Raw genomic sequence first — 27,897 nt, forward strand, 5'->3', positions numbered from 1 at the left:
CTTGCCTCATGGGTGGGCCGGCCCTGATGATGAGGAAGCAACCAAATTAAAATGTTAGTAGCAGAAACCGCTTGTGAAGAATACAGAGACATTTGCTGAGTGATGTTGCCACATGTAGGACTCCGCTATACAGCTGCAAAAAACCCCGTTTAAAGTGTTGTCAAGTGCATTATACAAATGTGACACTAGATGGCGATGGTGAGCTATGGGGAAATCCAATATTTTTTTCATATATATATATATATATATATATGCAGGTTTTGGTGTCCTCGGGTGTCTTCCCGTGTAAAAGTTGGGGTGTCTAGGCGACGTTTCGACGAGGTCTCACTCGTCATCTTCAGGCTGGTGCTTTCGGCTTCTTGTTACTGGAACAGAGCGGGATCTCAATGTTTGAGTTCCTATAAATACTGTAGAGGGGGTGTGGTGTCTAGCCTCCAATGTTCTGGGCAGAGAGGAAGTTCCCAGGCTAGTGTGCCTTTTCTTCTTTTGTTCCTTAATTACTTGAGAGATAAGGAACAAAAGAAGAAAAGGCACACTAGCCTGGGAACTTCCTCTCTGCCCAGAACATTGGAGGCTAGACACCACACCCCCTCTACAGTATTTATAGGAACTCAAACATTGAGATCCCGCTCTGTTCCAGTAACAAGAAGCCGAAAGCACCAGCCTGAAGATGACGAGTGAGACCTCGTCGAAACGTCGCCTAGACACCCCAACTTTTACACGGGAAGACACCCGAGGACACCAAAACCTGCATTCCTGTACCCGTGAAAATCTACGAAAGCAAATATATATATATATATATATATATATAATTTTCACAACATTTTTTATTTGTGTTAGATTCCACCTTAACGGGGCTTGCTTCTTCTGAGTGAACATACTTAGGGACTTGCCCGTGTTGTAGGGCAATGGAGAATGCAAGGACCTTATTAAGCGCTGCAGGAATGTACAGTCTTAATTCTGCTTTCAGCTGACTGAGGAAGAACAACAATTTAGCAGCCCTAAAAGGTTAAAAAGGTTAAAAAGATGGGAGGGCAACAAAGAAACATTGCAGTTTGCAATGTCTGATTTTTCTTAGTAATGAAGTGAATAAATAATATTATTTTCAGAGAACACTGCTAGTGTAGAAGCAGCCCTCTCTCCTCCCCACTTCCTCCACAAATTCATTACATTGAGGGTGGGGGGAGGCTAGAGAAAATCACTTTAAGAGATTGTTACCACAGGATAAACAAGTCCAAATTCAAATGTCCAATGAGAGATCTGAGAAGCCGATCCAATAAAAATTCAAGTAGTTGCCCAGTGCTTGTAATGGGCAAAGAGAGACTTCACCTATTGCCACACTGATCTCTGCAAACTTGGGGGATGCCACTAAACTAGGGTTTTTAATTCAGGGAGTAACTAAAGGTAAAGGGTAAAGGGACCCCTGACCATTAGGTCCATCGTGGCTGACGGGGGTTGCAGCGCTCATCTCGCTTTATTGGCCAAGGGAGCCGGTGTACAGCTTCCGGGTCATGTGGCCAGCATGACTAAGCCGCTTCTGGTGAACCAGAGCAGCGAACGGAAATGCCATTTACCTTCCCACCAGAGTGGTACCTATTTATCTACTTGCACTTGACATCCTTTCGAATTGCTAGGTTGGCAGGAGCAGGGACCGAGCAACAAGAGCTCACCCCATCGCGGGATTCAAACCGCCAACCTTCTGATCAGCAAGCCCCAGGCTCTGTGGTTTAGACCACAGCACCGCCCCTGTCCCTTCAGCTTCCATAGTACTTGCGCCAATATTTGAAGAATTCAGACAGAGGACAAATGGCAGTTTGAGCATTTGTCAAAGAAAGCTATTTGTTTTATATTTGGTAGTGGGGAACTGGAAAGGATTTCGTTTATCCAGTTGCCTTATGCTACACATAGTGGTGCCGAAAGTTTCTGAGAAGCAGAAAGTTTGGAGGACATGGGGAGAAGAGACAGAGTAATGCTCAGTCCCACTGTATAACAACACAGGCTAGAAAAGTGCTTTGTGTAAGCAACTTGAACTGAAAGGTGGTGGTGGGAATTCAGGGATGCAGAATTAATGAAATTGGAGCCCAGCCACGAAACAGGTTAACACCCTGACTCTTGGGAAAAGTTAAAGAAAGGATATTTAATGACCACAAGCGCCCCCGAATCATTCCTCCGGTTAAAACTAGTCCAAGCAGAGAGCAAGCATGAGAGAGAGAGCGGAACCTTGAGGTAACAGTGCTATGTAGAAATCACACCCTCATTACAGGCCCTTGGGGGTAATTATTATTATTTTTTATATCAGCTTTGCAAAGGGATCATTACCCTCCCGTAGAAATGAGCCATTTTTCCAGTACAGCAATCCTGGTATCTCATTAAAAAGCATCAGGCTCAAAGCAAACAAACCATCACATGTCATTTTCATTTTAATAGGGGGAAATAATTATTCTCACAGCCCAAAACATACATAAAAGTATCTCATAAAATAAGAGCCTGGTTTCCACCAAGTGTTCAAAACGAGGTGTGTGTGTGTGAGAGAGGTGCTGATCAATTGTTCGATTGTTAGCCGCCTACAGTGTGAAGGAATGTGAAAGCAGCAGAATACTCTAAATTTAAAATTGAGAAACAAGGTAAGAGTTTGGGGTGAAAGGAATGCTTCTGAAAGGCAACTGATGCCTCCTTGGGGCTCATCCAGACTCCCTTTTCCACTGCGTTTTCCAAGAACAGCTCTGCTTGTCCCAAGTCCACGTCCAAGTGGAGTTTTTCGTCCCGCCACTTTCCCCAGGGAAAGCCAGAGTTTGCTGCTGAATCAGAATAGCAATTTGCAGAAAACCCAATCTACCTCATCTACTTTTGAAACACATTTCAACTCCATCGTTCCCACTCCATCGTTCCTTCTCCAAGATGGCTTCAAACCTCAGACTCTGCCTTCTGTGGAATAAGGCTACCAACAGCACTCTCTGTTTTGATTGGACAAAGCTTATTCTATACTCTGTCCTTGTTTCAACAAACTAATTTTGGATCTCTAGAAATGGGGCTTTGGTGGGCTGGGAGATGGGGGCTCAAGGTTTTAGTAGCCAGAGCTGCCTCCTCCTTCCCTTCAACCATGATGTGCTCATGCTATGTCTGTACAGTAGTGCCTTGGTTCTCAAACACCTTGGTTCTCAAACAACTTGGAACCCAAACACTACAAATCCGGAAGCAAGTGTTCCAGTTTGCGAACTTTTTTCAGAAGGCAAGCATGCTGTTTTGAGTGTTACACTGAGGTCTGTCTGTTTTTGCAATTTATTTTGCGTTTTCGTGGCTGTTTTGTTTTTGTGACTGTGTGGAACCCAGTTCAGCTACTGATTGACTAATTGATTGTGTGACTGCAGTACATTGTTTATTGCTTTCATTTTATGGATCAATGGTTAGATAGTAAAATTCATGTTAAATTGCTGTTTTAGGGGTTGTTTTTAAAAGTCTGGAACAGATTAATCCATTTTGCATTACTTTCTATGGAAAAGCGGGCCTTGGTTTTGGAACACTTTGGTTTTGGAACAGACTTCCAGAACAGATGAAGTTTGAGAACCAAGGTACCACTGTATGAGCTCCAACTGGAGAGCCAACTGTTAAGGTCTCCCCTGAAAGTGTAAGTAACAGCCAAGTAGGTTTTTCGGGGGGTTTTAAGGCGGCACAGTAGAGGGGAAACTGTGTGCCTTGGACCTATGTGTATCTCTCACGCACTGGCCAAGCAGGAGTTTCAATCTCTGCTGTCTCCCTCCTACCTGAAAGTCACTTGGCATCCATCTGTCTCAGGAAACCATGGAGGGCTGTGCCTTCAGTGGTGAAGTCAAACCATTTGAGAAATACGGCACCTGCTGTGGCTGTAGAGACCAATATTGGAAGAGAGATGTTTTGTTTCAGCTGGGGCAGATGCACCATGGCATTTCATCTCTCAACACTCCTCCCAGCGGTTATTCCTCCTCTGGTCACTGTTATGGATGCAGGGCCTCATGTCAGACTAACCTGATCTCGTTTTTTGACAGGGCCTCATGTCAGACTAACCTGATCTCGTTTTTTGACAGAATTACAAGCTTGGTAGATGAAGGGAACGCAGTGGATGTAGCCTACCTTGATTTCAGCAAGGCATTTGACAAGGTGCCCCATGATATTCTTGTAAAGAAGCTGGTAAAATGCGGACTTGACTATGCTACCACTCAGTGGATTTGTAACTGGCTGACTGACCGAACCCAAAGGGTGCTCATCAATGGTTCCTCTTCATCCTGGAGAAGAGTGACTAGTGGGGTGCCACAGGGTTCTGTCTTGGGCCCGGTCTTATTCAACATCTTTATCAACGACTTGGATGATGGACTCAAGGGCATCCTGATCAAATTTGCAGATGACACCAAACTGGGAGGGGTGGCTAACACCCCAGAGGACAGGATCACACTTCAACTTAGACAACTGGGCCAAAACAAACAAGATGAATTTTAACAGGGAGAAATGTAAAGTATTGCACTTGGGCAAAAAAAATGAGAGGCACAAATACAAGATGGGTGACACCTGGCTTGAGAGCAGTACATGTGAAAAGGATCTAGGAGTCTTGGTTGACCACAAACTTGACATGAGCCAACAGTGTGACGTGGCAGCTAAAAAAGCCAATGCAATTCTGGGCTGCATCAATAGGAGTATAGCATCTAGATCAAGGGAAGTAATAGTGCCACTGTATTCTACTCTGGTCAGACCTCACCTGGAGTACTGTGTCCAGTTCTGGGCACCACAGTTCAAGAAGGACACTGACAAACTGGAACGTGTCCAGAGGGCAACCAAAATGGTCAAAGGCCTGGAAACGATGCCTTATGAGGAACGGCTAAGGGAGCTGGGCATGTTTAGCCCGGAGAAGAGGAGGTTAAGGGGTGATATGATAGCCATGTTCAAATATATAAAAGGATGTCACATAGAGGAGGGAGAAAGGTTGTTTTCTGCTGCTCCAGAGAAGCGGACACGGAGCAATGGTTCCAAACTACAAGAAAGAAGATTCCACCTAAACATTAGGAAGAACTTCCTGACAGTAAGAGCTGTTCGACAGTGGAATTTGCTGCCAAGGAGTGTGGTGGAGTCTCCTTCTTTGGAGGTCTTTAAGCAGAGGCTTGACAACCATATGTCAGGAGTGCTCTGATGGTGTTTCCTGCTTGGCAGGGGGTTGGACTCGATGGCCCTTGTGGTCTCTTCCAACTCTATGATTCTAGGATTCTATGAATGCTTGTCTCCAGGCGCTGCAGCCGTCTGCAAGATATTCCTACACAAATGCAAACACAACACGCTGGCTAATAACTCTTAGTAAATATACATATAATTGGTTATGATGTCATTCAAAATATACGAATAAGTGACTTCAAAATGATGTATATATCATACAACACATCTCACAAAATATACAAGTAACTACAAGTTATTATATATATATCAGAGTCAAACAAATCAATGAATAACAAGGAATTCCAAGCCGTCTCTCAAAGGAAGACGTCTCTCAGAAGTCTCAAAAGGACAGTATTGTCTGGAATAGTTCAACTGTTTCGGAACAAAGTCTTCATCAGCGAATAATTATCAATGAAATATCCATACTAATGGGGATCATGCAACACAGGGGTTTGTGTTTGTCCAGATATTCCTACACAGCATGGTTGATATTGCCAGCCTTCGTGTCTCATTTGCAGACATCTTTGTAACAGTCGTGGTATGGAAAACTGAGCTGGATGGTATGACTTGGTAGAAGGGAGCCTCCCATAAGCTGCTGTCACAGGATAGGAGTCCTTTGTGGAGTACAGGCATCCTCCCACTTTTGCACGATCGACTACGCACAGTGCTGGGAAATAAACAGAATCATACCAGGAAATGGAAGGAGAGGGCGGAAAAGTCCTCGTGGCTCATGAGGAGACCAGAGGCACAGTGGCACTTTGTTTAGGCTGCCAGTGTGGTGCAGTGGTTAAGAGCGGTGGACTCGTAATCTGGTGAACCGGGTTCGATTCTTCGCTCCTCCACATGCAGCTGCTGGGTGACCTTGGGCTGGTCACACTTCTCTGAAGTCTCTCAGCCTCACTCACCCCACAGAGTGTTTGTTGTGGGGGAAGAAGGGAAAGGAGAATATTAGCCGCTTTGAGACTCCTTAGGGGTATCAAATCCAAACTCTTCTTCTGCTTAGCCTCCCTATCAGCCAGCATGTGGGGTGGCGCAGCCGCAACCAACCACCTTCTGACGTGTCCTCCAGCTGGCCTCCAGAGCTGCGGCAGCAGCAGGAGGCCCTATTAGCTAAAGTGGTGCTTCAGGTTAAGAACAGTTTCAGGTTAAGAACGGACCTCCGGAACGAATTAAGTACTTAACCCGAGGTACCACTGTATTGCAATTTGTAGGTAGCAGTAGAAGCTGAGAGGCCAAACTACTGTTGGCAGCCATGGTTAGTACAAAAAGGTTCGCTTCATCTTAAGAACTACAGTCGCTTTCTCACCCTTTATTAGAGAAACAGAAGGCCATGGTCCCAGGTCTGTACTGCAGGACACAACACATGTGTGTCATTATTATCAAGATACAGGCAGACATTAAAGTAGGTACAAAACCGGTAATTCAGCTCAACAAATTTCACCAACTGTCCTGCAATTGTTAGCTTCTAGTAAAAGATCAAGAGAAATGATCAGTCACTCTGAAAGCAAAAAAAGATGCCAAATGGAATATGCTTTGGGTTGCTGCAAAGCAAAATCTGGTTAAATTGTCATGTCCACTGTCCCCTCAAACCCCGCTTTCCCGCTCATAAGAACGCAAGACCATAGAATCATAGAACTGTAAAGTTGGAAGGGACCATAAGAGTTTATCTAGTCCCAACTCCCTGCAATGCAGGAATATTTTGTCAGAGTCTGATGTGGGGCTTGAACCCTCAAGCCTGAGATTAAGAGTCTCATGCTCCACCAACTGAGCTATCCCAACATACGAGAATCACTACTGAATCAGGCCAGTGGCCCATTTAGTTTAGGGAAGTTATTAATGTTTCATGTTTTATCGTGTTTTTAATATTCTGTTGGGAGCCACCCAGAGTGGCCGAGGAAACGCAGCCAGATGGACAGGTATTAATAATAAAATCATTGTTGTTATTATTATTATTACCCCAGCATCTTGTTCTCAGCTAGAAAGTTGTCTGTGGGGAACCAGGGAGCAGAACATGAGTGCAAGAACAACTCTCCCACCTCCCAGTTCTCAGCAACTGGTATTCGGAAGCATTAATGCCTCCAACTGCAAGAGGCAGAGCATAGCCATCACGACTAATTTATTAAATTTAAATTTATTTAAATTTAATTTATTTAATGTACTATCCTATACCTGCAGGTCTCTCTCAGGGAGGTTCACAGGATAAAATCAGAATATAAAACCATAAAGTATATAATCGAAATAAAGACAACCACCCAATAACAAACACACACCCCCACGCACACATTTTAAAAGGGCATAGGATGTCAATCAAATAATAGCTATTGATAGCCTTCTCTTCCATGAATTTGTCTAATTCTCTTTAAGTTGGTTGGCCATCGCTGCCTCCCGTCACGTGGAAGGGAGTTCCACAGGTTAACGCTGCCGCTGCGCTCTCCTGACTCCTTCCCGCTTCAGCGCGGACCCAAAGCGACTCAATGGCGCCCTGCAGGGCGCATCCCTTTAACCTTTCCTATCTCTGTGACGATAACGATCAACAAAAGCAGCTCTCCGCCGGGCGGCCCAAGCGCGCGATGACGTCACGTTCCAAAATGGGAGCCGCGGCGGCGGCGTGCAAAATGGCGGCGCCCACGCGACCCAGATCCAAGATGGCGCCGCCCACGGGTGGAAGGAGGAGCCCGGCTCCCAAGATGGCCGCCCTCCTAGCTCCGAGCTGCTGGCGAGCCGGCTCCAAGATGGCCGCCCTCAGAAGCGTCCGGCTGGCCCTGGGAGGCGTCCGGTTTTACAACGCTCGGCCGCTCAGGCGGCGGCTCGGAGGGGTTTACCGGCCGGACCCCGAGAACCCTCGCACGCCGGCCTGGCAGCTGACGACCGCCTACGAAGCGAAGGTGTACGGGCGCCATGGATCAGCCTCCGGGGTCGACCCGGCCGGCCTCTGGCCCAGCCCGGAGAAGCTCCGGGAGATGGAGGCCGAGGAGAAGGCCTGGTACCCGTCTCTGAGGGAGATGCAGGAGCGGCTGGACGCCAAGGAGCAGAGAGCCGAAGCCAAGCGGCGGGCGAGGTGAGAGGGGCTGCGGCCGAGGGCGCCCTGCTCCCCCCGGGTGGGGTCGGATAATATGGATAATATCGCTTAAGCCTTAAGGGATGGAAATAGTTCTATCGACGATTGGTTTAATTGATTCATGCGACTTTTAAAAAATAATCTTTATTGCATATTAAAAAAATTCAAACATATATTAAACATTACATCCAAAGCTTCAAAACTAAAAAGAAAAAATACAGAAATAGTAAAAATATGAAAAAAGAAATTGATCAAGTACGCAAAGTTATTAAAAGGATACAAACGGAAATTTGATTACAGTATTCTATACTCCCAAGTTTCCAGAAAGAAATTACATTTATACTCCATCTTTTCTTTCTTTCTTTCTTTCTTTCTTTCTTTCTTTCTTTCTTTCTTTGCAGTCACTTTCTGCAAAGACGTGATTCATGCGACTTATGCCAGGGTGTTTTTGCTTGTTCTTTTTTATTACGTTATTGTTCTTTTTCTATAATTTTTATTAAATTTTCTGTTTTACATTTTAGAATGTACATTCAAGCAACCTTAGCATATTAATGACTTCCTTTCCTCTCTTTCCATGGTTCATTTTACAAAACATAAATGCGTAACACGCATTGGCGGGGAATAATAAGAAATGTGCCTTTTAAGAACTGGTTGTTGTAGGTAAGAAGAGGAACAGTGTATCCTTATTTACACAGGGCACCACTGCTTACCTTTCTGTAAGGTGTCTTGGCAGTCAGTAAACAAAAATGTCCTTTTGGAAAGACATGAATTGTACTCTCAGGATATGGGTCTCTGTGGTTTCTCGGAATGATAGACAACAGGAAATCTGATGTGGAAGGTATCACCCAGGCCACCTTTTAACTGCAAGGTGACACCAGCCTTCTGCCTGCCTGCTCCCAGTCCAGACCACACTGTGTCAAAAGCGGAGACAAAGGGCATTGCAAAAGACAAGACACTCAAAGTATGCTGGGCCAGATATATTGTTGGTGTAGCCTTCAGCTGGTGGTAATTTTCCTTTCTGAATTCAATTCTAAGGACATTTAGAAGGAAAAGATTGATTTTGCCCCCTCGGTTGTTTCCTAATTATGCAGGTGACTTGTAGGCAAGCTTCAACAATTACACTTGCCCTGGCAAATATGGCATGGTCTCCTCTTGAGCGCTGAGCAACAAGCCTTCCTCCCAACTTTTGGTGTGCAGGCAACTTCATGGCAAGTCCTATCCCTTACTAACGTTGAAAGGGAGGCTGGAGGTGCTAAGCGCTTGCAGCACCTTGGTCCTACAGGGTTAACCCAGCAAGCCCCCATCGTTTTCAGCTTGGTGGCAAGAGCTTCTGTGGCCGCACTCTGAGCTTGGCATAGCAGCTCTGACCCCATAGCTGACTGAAGTCAGAATACTCCCTGCTGGTCTGCATGAAGGGTAGAGGGAGCTTCCTTTGCTGTTGGGACCCCTGACCATTAGGTCCAGTCGCGGGCGACTCTGGGTGTGCGGCGCTCATATCACTTTACTGGCCGAGGGAGCCGGCGTACAGCTTCCAGGTCATGTGGCCAGCATGACTAAGCCGCTTCTGGCGAACCAGAGCAGTGCACGGAAACGCCGTTTACCTTCCCGCCAGAGCGGCACCTATTTATCTACGGTACTTGCACTTCGTGCTTTCGAACTGCTAGGTTGGCAGGAGCAGGGACCGAACAATGGGAGCTCACCCCGTCACAGGGATTCGAACCACCGACCTTCTGATCAGCAAGTCCTAGGCTCTGGTTTAACCCACAGCGTCACCTGTGTCCCTTTGCTGTTGGGTAGAGGCGCTTTTTCCCATCATGCCAGCAGAGGGAAGGCTCTGATGACCACAGTTTTTGTCTTCACTTGCAACGCTGGCCAAAAATTGTAGACCCTTGCTTTTAGGCTGGTTCCACATTTTCACTCACTGTGATTAGTATGCTGCTGCCCTCTGGTGAGCATTGTGAGTCTTAGCTGCTGCTACCTTGACCTTGGGGAAGGAGTTGGGAATTGTCCTCACAGTGGCTGCAAGATGATCCCCTCTACTCCAAGGCTGAGGTCCTTTGGGCACTGAATTCCCAGTCTACTTGGGACATCTGGCCATTGCAGGTTGAAACAGAGAACAACTTAGCTTCCTTTCCATTGGAGGCCTGAGGCCAAGGAACATCATCTTGGTGATTACCAGGGCCAGTCAAAATTAAGGACATCTGCTGGGGTAATTCTCTCCCTACAAAGGCAAACCTTTGGACCCATTTGGGATGGGAATTGGAGACTGTATTTCAGTGGTTCTGTTCCTACAGCTGGACTGGTTCCATAACATGCTAGGGAACTGTTGCTCTGCCACGGCACTGGTAGTATGAAGTTCTGCCTGTATGAAGTTTATATCTCCCCCTCCCCCAAATGCTTTTTAACATTTATGTTATGCTTCTGAGCGAGGATTTAGGACTGGCTACCATCCTTTTGACTGAATTCAGGTAGGATACCGGAAGTTCTGAACAAGTATCTAATGCCAGTGGGTAAGGGCTAAAAATTGACTCACAGTCCAGATAAATTGGAAGTCCCATTGGTAGGTGGCTTGTCTGAACAGGGAGGTAACAGTCAACCTGTTCCACTCTTGCTTAAGGGCCAGTTTGCCCCATGGAGCGCTGCTATATATGGTTCTCACACTAAATGCACAGGTGGCACATGCAACGTAATGCACATTCGCCTGGCACCACCTGCAGTCCCTTCCAGATAGAGAGGCTGGCCACTAGTAACAATTTATGTTGCATTTTAAGACTCCTCTGAAATTTCAACTGGTGCAAAGAAGACAGGTAGACTTCCTGGAAGCAGGGTCAGTCAGAATCCCTCTCAGTTATTTTAAAACTGTCAGTGGATTCTGGTTCATTTCTGGGGTCAACTCAAATGTGCTGATTTTAACCTATAAAGCCCTGTTAGGTTTGGGACCTGGGTATTGAAACAACAGTAGCAACAACCTGCTCTGTACGAATATTAAGAAGAAGAATACAGTGGTACCTCAGGTTACATATGCTTCAGGTTACTTACGCTTCAGGTTACAGACTCCACTAACCCAGAAATAGTGCTTCAGGTTAAGAACTTTGCTTCAGGATGAGAACAGAAATCGTGCTCCAGCGGCGCGGCAGCAGCAGGAGGCCCCATTAGCTAAAGTGGTGCTTCAAGTTAAGAACAGTTTCAGGTTAAGTACGGACCTCTGGAACGAATTAAGTACTTAATCTGAGGCACCACTGTACCTTTATTGTCAATGTGCAACCTGTGTACAATGAAATTAACCGAGCCTCCCTCTCCCCCCCCCCCACAAACACTCAATCTCACTGTACTCTGTGTGCTTGTCGCACAACACACCAACCCCAAAAGTCAGTTGCACTATATTATTTTCCGTTCAGCAGCCTAACAGCCCATGGATAGAAACATTTTTTTAGCCTGTTGGTACAACTGATTATGCTTCTATATCTCCTGCCCGAGGGTAGAAGATTAAAGAGGTGCTGGCCGAGATGTGAATTGTCCCTGAGAATTTTTCTCGCTCTCCTAAGTCATCGATCCCTTGCGATGTCATCTAGCAAGCTCAGGGGACAGCCCATGATAACATGTGCTGTGTTCACCACCCTCTGTAAAGACTTTCTGCCCGTGGCTGTCAAGCCAATGTACCACACCGTGATACAATATGAGAGGACACTTTCTATTGTGGACCGGTAGAAAGAGGTCATCAATTGTTGTTTAACATTGTTCTTTCGCAAGACCCTGAGGAAATGGAGTCTGTGTTGGGCCTTCCTAACCACCTGAGTTATATTGTTTTTCCAAGTGAGGTCTTCACTAAGGTCTTCACTTCCCAGGAATTTAAAGGACGAGACTCTCTCCACACATACATACACACACACACTGATATACAACAGGGTTAGTTCCCTTCTCTTCCTCCGAAAGTCCAACACCATCTCCTTTGTCTTGCTAATATTTAGGTGCAAGTTGTTCTCTAGGCACCATGTAGATACTTTTTGAACCTCCCCCCTGTACGCTGATTCATCTCTACCTGTAGTTAGACCCGTTATGGTAGTATCATCTGCAAACTTAATAATTGCATTAGATGGACCAGATGAAAATTGTCCACACATTAAGATCATCCTCAAGAGATTCTGCTCCAGTTGGCTCTGCCTTTGAACATATGGTGACTGGGAAAGACCCTTATTTATTGAGGTGTTCCAGCCTTTTAATGCTGTCCCAGGATGGCTCACCTGGCGCTTACCTTGTGTGAGTTCAGTGGCTGGGTTCAAACTATTCTAGTTGTCAGGGTTTTTTAATGAAAAAAAATAGTCACAATGACATACTTCTTGCTGTTGCTCCTGCTGCTTTATTGTGCCTTTATTACTGAGTTATTTATATTTTCATTTTTTAAACTTAATACTTTCAGAGTTTTTTTTAATTGAAATGTGAGGCTTGAGTCATTTTAGATCAAAGAATGTGGCATGTCTTGAAGTATTCAAAGGGAGTCTATATCTCTTTTTTCCAGCTTGTTGAGGAGTCTGCAGGTGTTTGATCTTCTGTTTTTGCTCTCTTCACAGAGAGGAGCACATTGCTGCCCAAATGGCCAAGATGCCAGAGATGATTGCAAACTGGTTGCGGGAAAAGGAGGAGCGCGAGACCAAAGAGCGTGAAGAGAAGGAGCGGCGGCAGATGCTACTGGCTGAAGCCCGTGAGCGATTTGGTTACAACCTGGATCACCGCAGTGCTCAGTTCCAAGAGATGGTGCAAGAGATGGAGAAGGCTAGAAAGAAGGAAGCCAAGCTGCAGAAGAAGCAGCGGAGAGAGGAGGCTCTGGCCAAAAAGGCAATGCAAAGCGCACCTGTTGCCTCACTCCCAGACAAAGAAGGGGAGGTGGTTGCAGCAGACGCATCACATCAGGTCACATAGTCTGTTGGGGCTCTGAAAGTGCAGACTCTGGACTGTGCATTGAGTTAACCTGGTGCAGAGGCCCAGCAAGCATATCTCTTGCAACGCTTGATCCTGCCTGAAGGTTATTTCCCAACTTTCTGACCACCGATGAGAGAATATTCAGGTGTTCTCTCCCTATCTCTGTCCCACTTGATCACCAAAAAATGGATTTGGAGTATCAAATACCTTTGCTGCTAATGCTTCTGAATTCCTTGTTGGTGGATCCTGAGGGTGATGATGTCAAATTTTGACTTATATCTTTCCAGTGCAGTAAACTACCCTCACTTACTAGCTGGCTGATGTGTTGCGTGCAGTTACAGACAAATAAATGTACATGGTATTTTTAACCTTGGGTTTCTTATATTTTAAAATTAACAGACTAATAACAGGAGAAAGAACCCCAAACCTGCCAAGCCCAACATGTTGTCTATGTTTGTATTTTGCCCTTCCTTCAAAGAGCACAGAGTGTAATCCTCACAACAAAACTGCAGAGGTGGGCCAACCTGTGGTTTCTTCCAAGGCCACTCAGTGACCTTCATGGCTAGGCAGGGAGTTGAAGCTCTGGGTCTTTGTTTAAACCCAATTCCAGCTCCTGTGCCACACTGTGTGTTGATTAGTTGCTGTGTGTCCACCTTTTGAAGGGAGGCAAGAAAGTTGGCACTTCTTATGGGGCAAACATGTCCTGCTACAAGCACACACAAGCCTCAGTTGTCACTAGAACAAGTGAAGTTAGTAGGGCTTTTCCCCATTTTATTTTAGCAGCTACTTTAAATAGCACTTGTGTGCTTATTTATAGTACCAGAGTATTCATGAGCAACAAGTCACAGTGATTTTCTTCTTCCTTCAGTGTCTAAAATCATAAAGCAGGCAGCATTACTTGAACATATGAATAGGTGATGTGAAACATCATGTATTTCTGACAGCCCCAGCTTGCAAATGAGCACTAATAATTTATTAATTGCTTTGTTTGCATGTTTTGACACCCAGTCACTCCAGACCCCAATAAACAGCTTGTGGGATTTGACATTATCAGCTGGGCCCTGCAGTGCTATGAACTATCAGCAAATGTGCAAACTTAATGCGTTCGGCTTCAGTTTGTGTCGGGTAAGTCTTGTTTCAAATAGGATCTGTTTAGCTCCCAAGCTCTTGTTGCGGAGTCCGCAACTGTACTCAGTTTGATATGTTTCGACAGGCAAGGAGCAAATCCCACTCGGAACTTTTCGGTCAGACCTCTGCTGAAACCAGGGACAATTTACATGAACAGCTGGGAAAGGACTGATATGACTGCAAACCTCTGTCTGAAGAGAAGCAGAGGGTGTATTGTCATGTACAGTGGTACCTTGGGTTACATACGCTTCAGGTTACAGACTCCGCTAACCCAGAAATAGTGCTTCAGGTTAAGAACTTTGCTTCAGAATAAGAACAGAAATCAGTCTCCAGCGGTGCAGCGGCAGCTGGAGGCCCCATTAGCTAAAGTGGTGCTTCAGGTTAAGAACGGACCTCCGGAACGAATTAAGTACTTAACCCGAGGTACCACTGTAGTAGTAGCATCAACGGTATCCTGTAAAAAGAGGCCGTAGGCTGCCATCTCCAAAGTGTTTAGCTGGAAAGGTCTATATGTTGGTCCCTTTTCCACAATGGACAGGCCAAGAGACGTTTGTAGCATGGTGATTGCTTCCCTCTAGTGGAACAATTGTAGATTCAGATATATCGGACTTCCATTTTCGAAACAGCCTTCATTGGGAGCTGATCCCAAATGACTGAACAGAAAGCAGGGGAAATGAAAGTGATACAGGCCTTTTAAAACTACAACCCTAGCATGCTTAGCTAGAGTAAGTCTTAAAGAACTTGGAGGAAATTCTGAATAGACATTCAGAAGAGGTTCTGATTTTTTAAAAGTTCCTTCCTAAAAGTCCCTCAGAACTTTATTGGGCAGCTAGAATTTAAAGGGAGGACAGGTACACATAAGATCATCTAAAAGTACATGGAGGGACACATACATGTTCAGCTCTGTCTCAGTTTTTCCCATGACAAATTTGAGCTGCTCTTCCACAGTGATCACCACGTGGCCATTCATATACACTTGCGAATTAAGCTTTTTCTTTTTTACGTCGACCAGTTAAGCTGCTCCTCCTTTTTGGGGCTGATAAATGCCTTACCCTTTAACCCTGGATTTTTGTTAAATTAAAGCAAAACACCTTATATAAATTATTTTTATTTTACATACATTTGTCAGAATTAATTAATCACCCAGTGCTGGCACCAGAATTTCTACATAAAGTTTTAAAGACCAAACTATGTTAATAATTAAATTTTTTTAAAAAACAAAAAAATCTCCCACCCTTCCCCCATCCAGTTAGTAGTAGCGATAGGATTTTGTATGTGTCTGTTTTTCCTTACTTGAGGTGCACTCAAGCTTAAGAAGCAGTGGCGAGCTTCTCTTGCTAGTGGTTCTTTTTTTGGTTAGCATTTTGCTTCGGTTGACGTCTACATTTAGCATATTTTCATTTTTTTAACGTCACCTCTCAAAACAACCTACGCCCCCCCGCAACTGAGTGCCCATAGTGAAAGGCCCAAGTCATAGGCCCACCAGTGTTAACTTATCTATACACGATCATGCAAGATGTGGGAAGCATCTTAACTGCAATGTGTATGTAATTAATGAAAAGCAAGAAGGGAATGCAAAAATTCTCTTAAGGAAAGGGATGGCAAGAGATAAAACATTTGACCCACTCCTGCAGATTAAAAGTTGAGTTACATGTTCAGTGGCAAACCTTGCAGGGCTCCCTCAAGCACATGTCGGACCTATGCTCCTGTGAGTATGGGACAGAGTTGGTCACGGATCACATGGAGAATTTGCGGGAAGTGCCACGTTCTGGACTAAGGTACAGATCACAAACTTGCCCAAAGAGAAGGGACAGAGACACATGTGCGTGCATTTTTTTTTAAAAAAAGGAACACTATATCCTGTTTCTATGGAGCACAGAACATAAGGCAGAGAACAGCTAAGGCAAGGCCTGTCATTCTAGACGTTTACTCTGCAACACAGATGAGGTAATTTCATGCCAGTCCTCTTAACATCTGCTCTAAAAGTCTCACAAGGACAACACTGTTTGCCACCCTTCTTTTGTTCTTAGCAGCAACCCTGCATTTTCCATGCAATTAGGGTATGGTGAAATAGTTTAGCTGCTGCTATAGCATAAGCTTCAATACATTCACATTCTATCTCAGGGGTGGGCCTGTGCTGTTCCAAGTTAGGACAAGGCTCCTTACCACACAGCACAGGACTGTTCTTTATCCAGTTAGTAGCATTTTAGAACCATTTAATCGTAGAGTTGAAAGGGACCGCCAAAGCACATCTCATCCAACCCCCTGCAATGCAGGAATCTCAGCTAAAGCATCCATGACAGATGGCCCCCCAACCTCTGCTTAAAAGCCCTCAAGGAAGGTGAGTCCACCACCTCTTGTGGGTGTCTGTTCCACTGTCAAACAGCTCTTACTGTCAGAAAGTTCTTCCTGATATTTAATCAGAATCTCCTTTTTGTAACTTGAATCCATTGGTTCCAAGTCCCACCCCTCCAGAGCAGGAGAAAAGGAGCTTGCTGTATTGAGCCTCAATCTTCCTTAACCGGGCTCATGAATTGGGGTGTGCAGGTGCCCAATCTTTTATAAGTACATAAAAGCAACCTGCAGGATCAGGCCAATGACCCATCTAGTCCAGGATCCTGTTCCCACAGTGGCCAATAAGATGCTGGTAGGAAACCCGCAAGCAGAATTCAAGCACAAAAACACTTTCCCCTCCTGTTAGTGATGTGTTGCTATGTTTGATTTAATGCATTCTCTCCATGAAAGTAGGAGTGGAGAAGAGTGCCAAGGAGAGTAGCAAGAGAGTAAGTTAGCAGGCCACTGCTTCCCTCCACAGCAAATAATTTTCCACAAGATCAGTCTGTAGATGAATGGTGACCATGCAAAGGGGTGCATGAATTTGTTGCCGCTTTTATGCTCTGCCTCCACACATGCAAATTTATTTTTTAACAAATATTTTACCACGTGTGCTCATGATACGAGAAACACTAAATCATGTGGATCTAACACTGATCCTCTCACATGGGTTTAACACGGATCTCTAATAAGCAACCCTGAGTCAAAAGTGTGGCAGAAGAGTTCTGGGTAGACAGGGTTACCAATACAGATGTTATCTGCACCCTCTTACAGAACAAATAAGTGCTACCTACCACAGAAAAAAGAATGCAAAGTGGTTGTGTTCTTATTCCCCAACTCGGTGAATCCGTAGAACTAGAAGCCAATTCAATAACCACATTGAAAGGAAGACAATTTCAGATGGTTGGCCCATCAGCTGCTTTTAACCAGGATGATCAGCAATGAACATAAACACATGGGCAGCAGTGAAACTTAAATGATAGAAGAGATCCATTGCCCCGCAGCCGTTTCCAAAGTATCACAGTCCAGTTATTACTTAGAGGTGGTTTCACTTAAAATATTTACCCACCCTCGTGTAGGACATGAATGACTGGCTGTTACCCTGCTTCAAGAAACTGCTAAAAATCACCTCCTTATTCCTTTCCAACATTTGAAAACTTTGTCCTTAAATGGAGAACGTACCAAAAAGTTGTTTGCACTTTTGAAAACAAGAAGGCCACAGCAGAATGTTGAGATAAACCCAGTTTCTAAGCCAAAGTTGGAAGTCTTAGTAGGCGACTAAAACTTACAGAACAAAAAAATTTCCTTCCAGTAGCACCTTAAAGATCAACTAAGTCAGTTCTTGGTATGAGCTTTCGTGTGCATGCACACTTCTTCAGATACCTTAAAGACCAACCAAGAACTGACTTAGTTGGTCTTTAAGGTGCTACTGGAAGGAATTTTTTTTGTTTTGACTATGGCAGACCAACACGGCTACCTATCTGTAACTAAAACTTTCAGGTTCAACACCAATGTGAAATGAAAGGCCACCAGATGCAGGCTCCAGGGTGCTGTGGCTTGCTGAGTTAAAGATCAGGGACCAAGAAGGAAAGGGGATTAGGATTTGCCAACAAAACAGGAGATAGTAAACCAAAAAAAGGAAGGTGGAGAGTACTACACCTTCAGGTTATTTCCAAGTCTTGATTGGATTGTTGGAGGAGGGGGGAGATATTAACCTTCATTTGTAGGACCTTGAGAGAGGAGGCTGATTAACGAAGATGAGGTCCTCCTTTCAGCTTCATTGATTAGCAAGCAATTATTTCCCCAGCTACTTCCTGGTCTTGGAAGTCAAAATTCTGATGGGTAAAGCTTTGTCCATTCCCACACAGCAAGTATCAAGCACTAGATTGGTAGCCAAGCAGCACAACAGGTGACGACAACACTCCTTCCAAACACACCCACCCGAGGAAGGAGGGATCATCCCAAGACCTTGTACTTTGGCAGGTTCCCTCTTTGGTCTAGGTGCTCCTGAGAGCAACAGTTCACCTCCTCTTTCGAGAAAGAAGGCAGGAAACACACCATTCCCTAGGAAGGGCTGTCTCCAACTGCACCATTTTCTTCCTGGCAGGCCTTGAGTTTGGACAATACAGCATGTATCCGGAAGAGAGTGCGTGACTCCATTGAATAATTCTTGTAGTTGTTCCTGTAGGGAGAGGCAATCAGCAGGTGTTATATCCTGGAATGTGTCTATTCTACTCATTGTATTTAACAGCATCCCAAGGTATGTGCATCTCAGTAGCCAACCAATGAAACGATGGTAATTTGGTTTCGGGATCATATGGGATCAAAGATCTGATTCAGTACAAAGCAGCTTCATGTTTTGCCTTACTGGTTCTAAGATCTTATTGCCCAGAATGCAGTTTCAATGGTTGGGTTAGGGGAAAGGATGAGTGGCTGAACTGGCAACCTTTATTCCTTAACCTCCATGGGGTTAATAAATCTTACAGGATTCCATATTCAGGTGAAACTCAAAAAATTAGAATATCGTGGAAAAGTTCATTTATTTCAGCAATTCAACTTAAAAGGTGAAACTAATATATGAGATAGACTCATGACATGCAAAGTGAGATATGTCAAGCCTTTATTTGTTATACAGTGGTACCTCGGGTTAAGAACTTAATTCGTTCTGGAGGTCCGTTCTTAACCTGAAACTGGCTCTTAACCTGAAGCACCACTTTAGCTAATGGGGTCTCCCGCTGCTGCCGCGCCGCCAGATTTCTGTTCTCATCCTGAAGCAAAGTTCTTAACCTGAAGCACTATTTCTGGGTTAGCGGAGTCTGTAACCTGAAGCGTCTGTAACCTGAAGCATCTGTAACCCGAGGTACCACTGTAATTGTGATGATTATGGCATACAGCTGATGAAAACCCCAAATTAACAATCTCAGAAAATTAGAATATTGGGAAAAGGTGCAGTAGCTATTCAATCCACGATATTCTAATTTTTCGAGTTTCACCTGTATATTACAAGGTAGCAAGAGCTTCCGAGGAAGCTTTTGCTCTCTTCCTTAAAGCCAAGCATTGTGGAATAAACCGGGGGCTCACTTACTTCGCCCGACGAAGCAGCTGCACAGCCTCTTCATTCCGGCCTTGTGCCACATAGAGGAGACTCAACTCCAGCAGTGCATTGGGTACCAAGTAGTGATCATACCGGATCCTCTTCTCACTGCAGACAGGGAGGCAAACATGTGCATGAAAAGCGGCTGGGTTTCAGGTGAAGGTCTCCTTAGTCTTGATTTATTTGATTTATTGAATTTATATACTGCCCTATACCCGGAGGTCTCAGGGTGGTTCACAGAATAAAATCAAGATATAAAACCACAAAATACATAACAAAAATAAAAACAATAGCCCCCCCCAAAAGACAATTTTAAAAGGGCACGGGATGTAAATCAGTCCAACCAAAGGCCTGGTTAAAAAGGAACGTTTTTGCCTGGTGCCTAAAGGTGTATAATGAAGGCGCCAGGCGATCTTCCCTGGGGAGAGCATTCCACAGATGGGGAGCCACTGCAGAGAAGGCCCCGTTCTCGTGTTGCCAACTCTGGACCTCTTGAGGAGGAGGCACACAAAGGAAGGCCTCATAAGATGATCTCAGGGTCTGGGTAGGATATGGAAAGAGGTATTGTAATGGAATGAACATATATGAACTAATAATAGGTGGAACACAAATGGGAACCAGATGGTTATGTTTGCAGAGGATTGTAGGTAGAATGGGAAGCAACCTACTCCTTGAGAAGCATCTAAATAAAGGTAAAGGTACCCCTGCCCGTATGGGCCAGTCTTGCCAGACTCTGGGGTTGTGCGCCCATCTCACTCAAGAGGCCAGGGGCCAGCACTGTCCGGAGACACTTCCGGGTCACGTGGCCAGCGTGACATCGCTGCTCTGGCGAGCCAGAGCTGCACACGGAAACGCCGTTTACCTTCCCGCTAGAAAGCGGTCCCTATTTATCTACTTGCACCCGAGGGTGCTTTCAAACTGCTAGGTTGGCAGCAACGGGAGCGCACCCCGCCGCGGGGATTCGAACCGCCGACCTTTCGATCGGCAAGCCCTAGGCGCTGAGGCTTTTACCCACAGCGCCACCCACGTCCCCAGCATCTAATTACTTTCAGCCATCTAAAGGGTAAGGCTTGAGAAGAGGATGCCTGAAGCCCTTTTTCTGTGCCAGGCAGAATGATCCTTACCTTGGGGGAAGCCCAGCTCATTAAAGAAAAACCCAAATTCTCCTCCAAATAGACTGGGAACTTTTTAGAATCTCACCTGCTATGGACAGCACTGAAGCAAGCCTCTGCTTCAGCCGAACTGTGCAAGTGCTTCAGAACCAGGCCTTTGAGAAGTAGTACCAGACACCGGTCGTCCACCTGGTACTCACTGGCTGAAGGTAATGGGGAAGAATAGGAAGGAAAACGGCAAAAGGAGAGGTGAACCAAGCTAAGCAGTTGCTGCCCCCAACTCCACACTTGAGGAGCAGTTGGCGGTTCATATGCATTCAGATTATTGGTCAGCAGACACTTCCTTTGTTCTCAACACTACAACTAGGAAGGAAAACTCAGTGTTTCCCCGCTTACATGAATTTCCCTGCCCAGTTTACTTGTGAGCCGGAACAGACATTTTGTAAAAAACAGGCCAAAAAAGGAAGGCATCTAAGCTCCAAATATTATTTCCTGGGATCAAGGAATTGTAACTTTGAAGTCCAGTACAAAATATTGTGACCTTGCCTTCTCATGGTTTCAGAGAAATTCTGCCAAGTTTCTGACAAGGATTTGAAAACTAACAGAGGTTATCAATATTTCCCAAACTTTTAGCATGTCATTTCATCCCTGGAATCAGCTAGACTGGTACAGTAAAGAAAAAGCGATTTATATATGTTGTGCAATATATAACATCGTGCCACCAGATGGCAATGTGGAGTCCTGTTTTTCTCTGCCTGTTTTCCCTGTTTTAAATTTACAATGCTTTAAACTGAAACGCTTCTTTGATGTGTCTAGATCCAGTCCCTGTCTACCTTGCCCCATTATTTACTCCTCTAAATATTGTGCCGAGATATTAGGATATGCAACTTCTATTTTTTGCATGCATTCCAGAACATAATTTGCTATTCTAGCAGCTCTGCATGTCCACCCACCCTTTGCCACTTTTGTGAAACCAGTGTGTTACCTGGTGCTTTCTCTAGCATCTTCTCAGCCTGTGTCAGAGTCTCTAGAGTCCCCTTGAGCAGTTCCTGGCGCTTGCCCAGGACGGTGAATCCATTCCACATATACATCATCTCCTGGGAGGGAAAAGCACAGGGAGGGCATGGTGATGATAGCAGGAATTTGGGACGGAGGTGGGGAGAGACAGAGGCCGCAGCACCTCCTTTCTCATCTATTTTTGCCAGCCCAGGGGAAGCAGACAGAAGCTTCTTGCCTCTTGAGACTCGTACATGCATCTCTTGTGTGCAACTAGATGCACACAAATGGACGGGTGTGGGAAGACACAATGTTCCTCAGATGTGAGAGCGTAGCAAATATGTTTTCTGCATCAAAATTTATGAGAGGAAAATGCACACCTCTTTCTTTTCATTTCTACATGTGGCTCCTGGACCAATTTAAAACTAGCAATGAGATGCACAGCTTGCGGATTTAACATATAGAATAAGAAGAATGCACATTTAAAGAAGACTGAAAAATGTTTACTGAGTATATGGGTGAAAATTGTGTTCATTTAAAATGCTGGTAGCATTAAGATAAATCAAACAGTGTAAATAAGATTTGATGGATGTAACATTGGGTTACTGAATGGTTTAGTTCATGCAAAATATGCAGGGATGTATGGTGTGCAAATTGAACAACGGAAAGAGAAGAAAGGAAGTCATTGATTTAAGGTTGTTTAAATGAATATTTTGAAATGTAATTTAGAAAATTTAATAAAAAATATATATTAAAAAATAAAACTGGCAATGAGAGCATGGTCATGAAAAGGTTTTCCATTCGCTTGAAACCATGACATCTCTCGCACCCATGCCCACAAGCGTAGAGAGGTCGTGTATCTCCACCCTTACCAGGGCTGGCACAGGCAGAGGAACATGTTCGCTCGCTTTGTAGCGCCTCGCTTTGCGGATGGCGAACTTCTCTGTGGGTGGAGACTTCCCTGCAATCTTCTGCTTGAAGGAGGAAACTTGCCTGCAAGGGAAAAACAGGTGGAGAGTCTCACTGCAGCTTCGTTCCAACAGGGAAGCCAAAGAGAGAAACTCTGTGCTCCCAGAAGTGCTACATCCACCTTTCAGGGACTCTGGCTACGCTTGCTCAAGGAGCCTGCCTGCTGGCAGGCAGCAAACTTCATCCACAGCTTGCAGCCATTTAGATAGGTGCCAATCACACATCAATGGGACGCGGGTGGCGCTGTGGGTTAAACCACAGAGCCTAGGACTTGCAGATCAGAAGGTCGGCGGTTCAAATCCCCGCAACGGGGTGAGCTCCCGTTGCTCGGTCCCTGCTCCTGCCCACCTAGCAGTTCGAAAGCACGTCAAAGTGCAAGTAGATAAATAGGTACCACTCCAGTGGGAAGGTAAACGGCGTTTCCGTGCGCTGCTCTGGTTCACCAGAAGCGGCTTAGTTCTGCTGGCCACATGACCTGGAAGCTGTACGCCGGCTCCCTCGGCCAGTAAAGCAAGATGAGCGCCGCAACCCCAGAGTCGGCCACGACTGGACCTAATGGTCAGGGGTCCCTTTACCTTTACCTTTTTAATCACACATCAGTCCTCCAGTAACACTGCTGTAATTTCTGCACAGCAAATATTCTGGCAAAACACTTGCAGAACTGGGGCTCCTAGGCCAGGGGTACTCTAGTTGCTAACACCTTACAGTTGCAACAAGAGAACAAAACTCTGCCCGCATTGTCCCTCCCTCAATAAGTGCTAGTGTGTGACACAAAGGGGGGCTTTTACCTGAAGAGCTCAACCTCATCCTCACCAAAAGGCCGCGGTTCCTCTGGAGGCAGCATGCTAAGGAAGGCAGCTTTCATGTACACATACATTGCCTGTAGGGAGACAAGGAGGATATAAAGAAGGGAAGAAGTCCAGCCAGGGACAGAGCAAGGTGGTGAGAGGAAGCGAGGACAGCAGGAGCAGGTTTGCTTTGGGGAGTTTAACAGCCTGGGAATCATAGTGAGCAAGACTCTTCTGACTGAGCTGGAAAAGGGAATGGAAAGCACAAAAGGGAAGTCCCTTCAGCTGCAGACATAACCCAGCATTGGCCACTCACAAACGAGGCATTTGGGAAGTTTCAAGAGCTTGGAGGGGCATGTAGCAAGAGCAACACAAAATAGATTCCATTGTTCAAGAGTGCCTGGAAAACACCTAACCCCAGATGCATGTCATCTGGCCATAGTGACTAATGATGATGGATTCTGACCTCATTCAGAAAGTAAGGGATAGGATTGAGAGCCTGGCAGGCAGAATATCAGCTTTAGTCATCAGAGGCTGAATCTGAGTGGGCCTTGCAATGCAAGCCATGAGGGAAGAGAGGGAGAAAAACTGTGAAGCAGAACACACACACAGAGCCACTTATGCTGGTGATAGTTTTAACAGAGTGAGGCCTACAGGGTCCCTTGCCGCATTGAACAGGGTGCAACTCCAGTCCCATAGCACAGCTGCAAAATATTCTTAGCTGGGCTAATTGTATACTAAAAGGGTAAGAAGAAGTATTCCCAGGCAATGCTTCACACAGGCATTGCAGTTCCAGGGTCTGCCTGCTGAAGTTACTGGAGGTTCTGCTATTTTGGCTGTAAAGGTGCCCAGAGCCCTGTGGATCAGCTAGTATCAGAAGAAGGCACCTAGCCTCAGTGCTCTCTTCTTATTTGAAGCAAGGAAAAGTCTCCCACTTTCCAGAACTGAGGTCTGTCTCAAAGGAAACCCTGCAGGGAACAATAACTCCTCCGTCCTGCTGCTCATTAACCTCCTGTACGCATTTCGCACCTTGGACCATCGATTCTCCTTGCTCAGCAGGTCCGCATAGAAGTAGGCCATCTTCCACATTCCTTTGTAGGCAAAGCACCACATCAGCTCCCAGTAGCACATATGGTGAAACTGCTTCCAGGCCTGCTGGGCTGAGCAGCCTTCTTCAAACTTCTTGATGGCCTGGGCAGAGATGGAGAGGCCAAGCCCAGGTTAGTCCAAAAAGGAGGTGAAGGGTAGCAGCAGCAGCAGCAGCAGCAGCAGCTCAGTACTTTTCACTAGCAAGCACAGTGGGAAAGGTTTTATACTGGAAGCAAAACTCCCAGCCTTTCGCCATGGGGGAGCTGTGATGTGGTGGTGTAAGAATGTGTGTGGCCGCCTCTCACCTCATTGATGTTCCCTTTGATCTCCTCTATCCTCCCGGCGAAGAATAAGAAAATGGCACTCTGTAAGGCGAGAGAAAGAGGACTCAGACATGAAAGACAGGGAGCCACAAGGCATGTGAAGCTCAGGCTCCTCAATTCATTCATTCATTCATTCATTCACACACACACACACACACACACACACACACACACACACACACTATGTGATGGCCTGGGATTTGGACTTGGATGCTGAACCTGAGGGATCCCAGCCTGCACAGGATTCCCCGCCTCCAGAACCAGCTGAGCCGGGGCTGGGGCTTGAGCCTGAAGGGTCCTCACCTGTGCTGGATCCTCAGGTGCAGGTACCAGCTGAGTCTGCTCTGGCTCCTGAGGTGATGGAGGACCTATTGCTTGCAGGTGCTCCACTCTCAGCCCCGTCACGGGAAGCTGAGGTTGCCTGTGGGTCCAGTAACCCTTCAGCGTCTCCTGAGCTGCAGAGGCTCAGGGCAGAGAGGCGGAGGGAACGAAGTTCCCGCAGGAGGAGTGCTTGCCTCCAGGCCAGGAGAGGTGAGTCACCAGAGGATCGGGGCCGCCCTATGCCTCAGGACAAATAAAAGCTGGCCAGCCCCAGTCCCAAGTTGCGGGAGCAACATTGTTGGATGCTAGTTCCTGCCTGAACCCTGTCCTGCTTTCCTGCCTGAGCTCTTGAGCCGCCCTGGCTCCCTGCTTGCAAGCCTGTTCCTGACTTCACCCGACTCCCTGCCCTGCACCCAGCTTCAGCTACTACGGACTGCCTCCATGTTGCACCTTTGACCATGGACCAGACTTGGACCTCGCTTCTCGGGTAACCCACGGGACCAGCACACAATATCTGAAGTTGCATGAAAAGCATGGACCCAGCCTCTGAGGGCACCTGCAACCTGTTCAGAGGTGGTGGCGGCAGGAGAACGTGGCCTAAGACTCCAGAGCCCCCATTGGTCAACCCACTTATAAGGGCAGAGAAGAACCCGCCAGGTGTTTCCTACAGCATCTCTGAGGGCCTAGGACCATGGTCTTAAGACCCTGAGGCCTTCTGAGGCTGAGAAGGTTAGGTTTCTCCCTCAACGCAGCAGTCAAAAGGCAGGGGAGTTGTGAGAGACCGCCACTCAACTCTAAGCACACCATGCCTGGTGCTTTGGATCTGCCTCGCGCAACACCAGAGTAGGGCACAAATGCCGCCCCAGGCACAGGGGCTCCTGCAAAGCCTAGTAGCAGAAATCCAAGAGGTTGAAACCCCCACTCCCACCCCTCCCCAGTCACAACAGAGGGTGCCGGCCTGGTCTGCACATGCAGCAGAATGATGTGGTAGAGTCTCAAAGGTGGGAAGCAGCCGCTTTAGACTGCGGGGGCCGTTTTAGAATGCATCCCATTTATCTGAATGCATTTCAAGAAGAAAGCCAGCACATTGCGGGCAAATGTTCTAATCCCATTTCCCTCCCTGGTGTGCTAGGTTTCTGCCTACAAGGAGACGTATATCCAAGGGAGAATTTAGGGGAGGGAAACAAAAAAACAACAAAGATCCCCCACCTGCGGTCCGAAATGGCACAGTCCATTCTACCAATCCATTCCGCTGCTTATGCAGAGTCGGCCTGAGTCTTGAAAAAGACACGGGGCACAGAGACAGGGATGGGAAGAGAGAAAAAGAGCGCAATCTTAATATGGCAAAAACCCTGAACCAGAAGGCATGCTGTCTGCTGCAGAAGTGCTCCAATTGGGGGGGGGGAGAAGGAGGGGAGTCGTTAATAAAAGCCACCAGCTCCACCACCACACTCAACTTTAGCCAATTCACAGGTCACCTTCTAGCCTTCTGGAAAATTTTAGCTAAGGGGGCTGACGCAAAAGGGAATTGTGCCCCAGCCCCACTGTAATTTGAGCACCACACCACTGCCTCAAAGTGGGGCAAGTAAAGCCTAACTAGTCCCTCTCTTAGGAACATTAGGCAAGGGGTGCTTCTTTATAGATCACCAGTCAGGAGCACAGGTGACTGCACAGGTATCAGGTGAGTGCCTGTGAAGCCTGCAGCACTTTGCAAATCATCCGCACGGTGCCTTACCTTAGGGTAGCGGGCGAGGTACGGACTCAGAAGGGCCTCAGCCTCTGTAAAATTGTCTTCACCAATCCCTGGTGGGAGCACAGAAAGGGGGTGGCGTTAAGCATCTTCCCAAATGGTACCCTCTCCCCTGATGTCCCTAAGCAGAGCAAGGTCACAATATTTTGCACCACCACAATATTTGCTCCAGCTTCTCTTGTAGTGTCCCAGGGGAGACACCTCTCTCCCATTTGGTAATTTCAAGCTGTTAAGGCCAACTCTAGCAAGCTCATGGCTGAAAGGAAACTCGCAGCTCATACTTAACCACAACACATCTCCAGCCCAGTTCAGTCAATATCAGAAGGATTTGAATTTGAATTCTGCACCCTCCTCTCACCCGCTTCAGGGCCCTCCTTCATTTCCCCCCACAAACCAACTTCTGTAATCAGAAGAATTCGCATAGACCCCAATGAAGTGGCATAAGCCAGTTGTGGCAGGAGACGTTACATCTGAGCAGATACCGAGCCGAAGGACTGACCCTAAGCAGGTCATCAAATATAAGCCTCCAAATGGGGAAAAGGGGCCCCAGTTTCCCAGCCTTACTCTTGCCAACCCAGTTATAGGCCACCATTTTCTATTCTGCTTCCCAAAGGTGGAGAGAAGACTTTACCTAAGACGAAGGTAAGGAAGGTGTAGTAGCAGAGGAGCAACATTGTACAAAGCAAAGCCCGCAGGTTGGCTGTGGTGGCCCCCTGATGCAGCTGCTGCAGGCCGTAATCCTGGTGGGGAAGAAGAAATAAAAATAAGGTGGGGGTTGAGAGAGAGAGTCGGAAGGAACAGCTCTTTGTAGGTAAACGCAACAAAGATCAGCCATGTGAGAGT

The 27,897-nt window shown here is 46.2% G+C and overlaps 2 protein-coding genes across 6 annotated transcripts in view; one reads left to right on the top strand and one right to left on the bottom strand.

Annotated features, from left to right (window-relative positions):
* The window catches only part of LOC310834806 (tetratricopeptide repeat protein 39A-like), a 501,953-nt gene that overhangs the window by 454,372 nt on the left and 19,684 nt on the right, over window positions 1–27,897 (bottom strand). The window contains exons 9-19 of one of the 5 annotated variants that reach the window (XM_083719177.1): window positions 27,686–27,794; window positions 27,040–27,107; window positions 24,966–25,025; window positions 24,601–24,762; window positions 23,572–23,663; window positions 22,687–22,807; window positions 21,804–21,915; window positions 20,907–21,021; window positions 19,698–19,814; window positions 18,101–18,794; window positions 15,371–17,890 (exon numbers count right to left, since the gene is read on the bottom strand). In XM_083719177.1, the coding sequence (XP_083575303.1) occupies window positions 18,677–18,794; window positions 19,698–19,814; window positions 20,907–21,021; window positions 21,804–21,915; window positions 22,687–22,807; window positions 23,572–23,663; window positions 24,601–24,762; window positions 24,966–25,025; window positions 27,040–27,107; window positions 27,686–27,794 (1,074 nt within the window). In that variant the 3' untranslated portion in view covers window positions 15,371–17,890; window positions 18,101–18,676. The other 4 variants (XM_083719178.1, XM_083719181.1, XM_083719179.1 and 1 more) reach the window with 4 other exon arrangements.
* Window positions 7,635–13,518, top strand: GADD45GIP1 (GADD45G interacting protein 1). Its single transcript, XM_083719679.1, has 2 exons — window positions 7,635–8,233; window positions 12,802–13,518. Exons 1-2 carry the CDS (start codon window positions 7,650–7,652, stop codon window positions 13,148–13,150), a joined length of 933 nt encoding a protein of 310 aa, XP_083575805.1. The 5' UTR covers window positions 7,635–7,649; the 3' UTR covers window positions 13,151–13,518.

The sequence above is a fragment of the Podarcis gaigeae genome, assembly GCF_964106915.1.
Source record: "Podarcis gaigeae genome assembly, chromosome: 17".
Taxonomy (NCBI): domain Eukaryota; kingdom Metazoa; phylum Chordata; class Lepidosauria; order Squamata; family Lacertidae; genus Podarcis; species Podarcis gaigeae.

Bases quoted from the DNA above. Each gene is read 5' to 3' on its own strand.
- GADD45GIP1 (XM_083719679.1), top strand. From the start codon at position 7,650: ATGGCGCCCTGCAGGGCGCATCCCTTTAACCTTTCCTATCTCTGTGAC. The intron at 8,234-12,801 runs GTGAGAGGGGCT...CTCTCTTCACAG, and splicing joins GAAGCCAAGCGGCGGGCGAG to AGAGGAGCACATTGCTGCCC.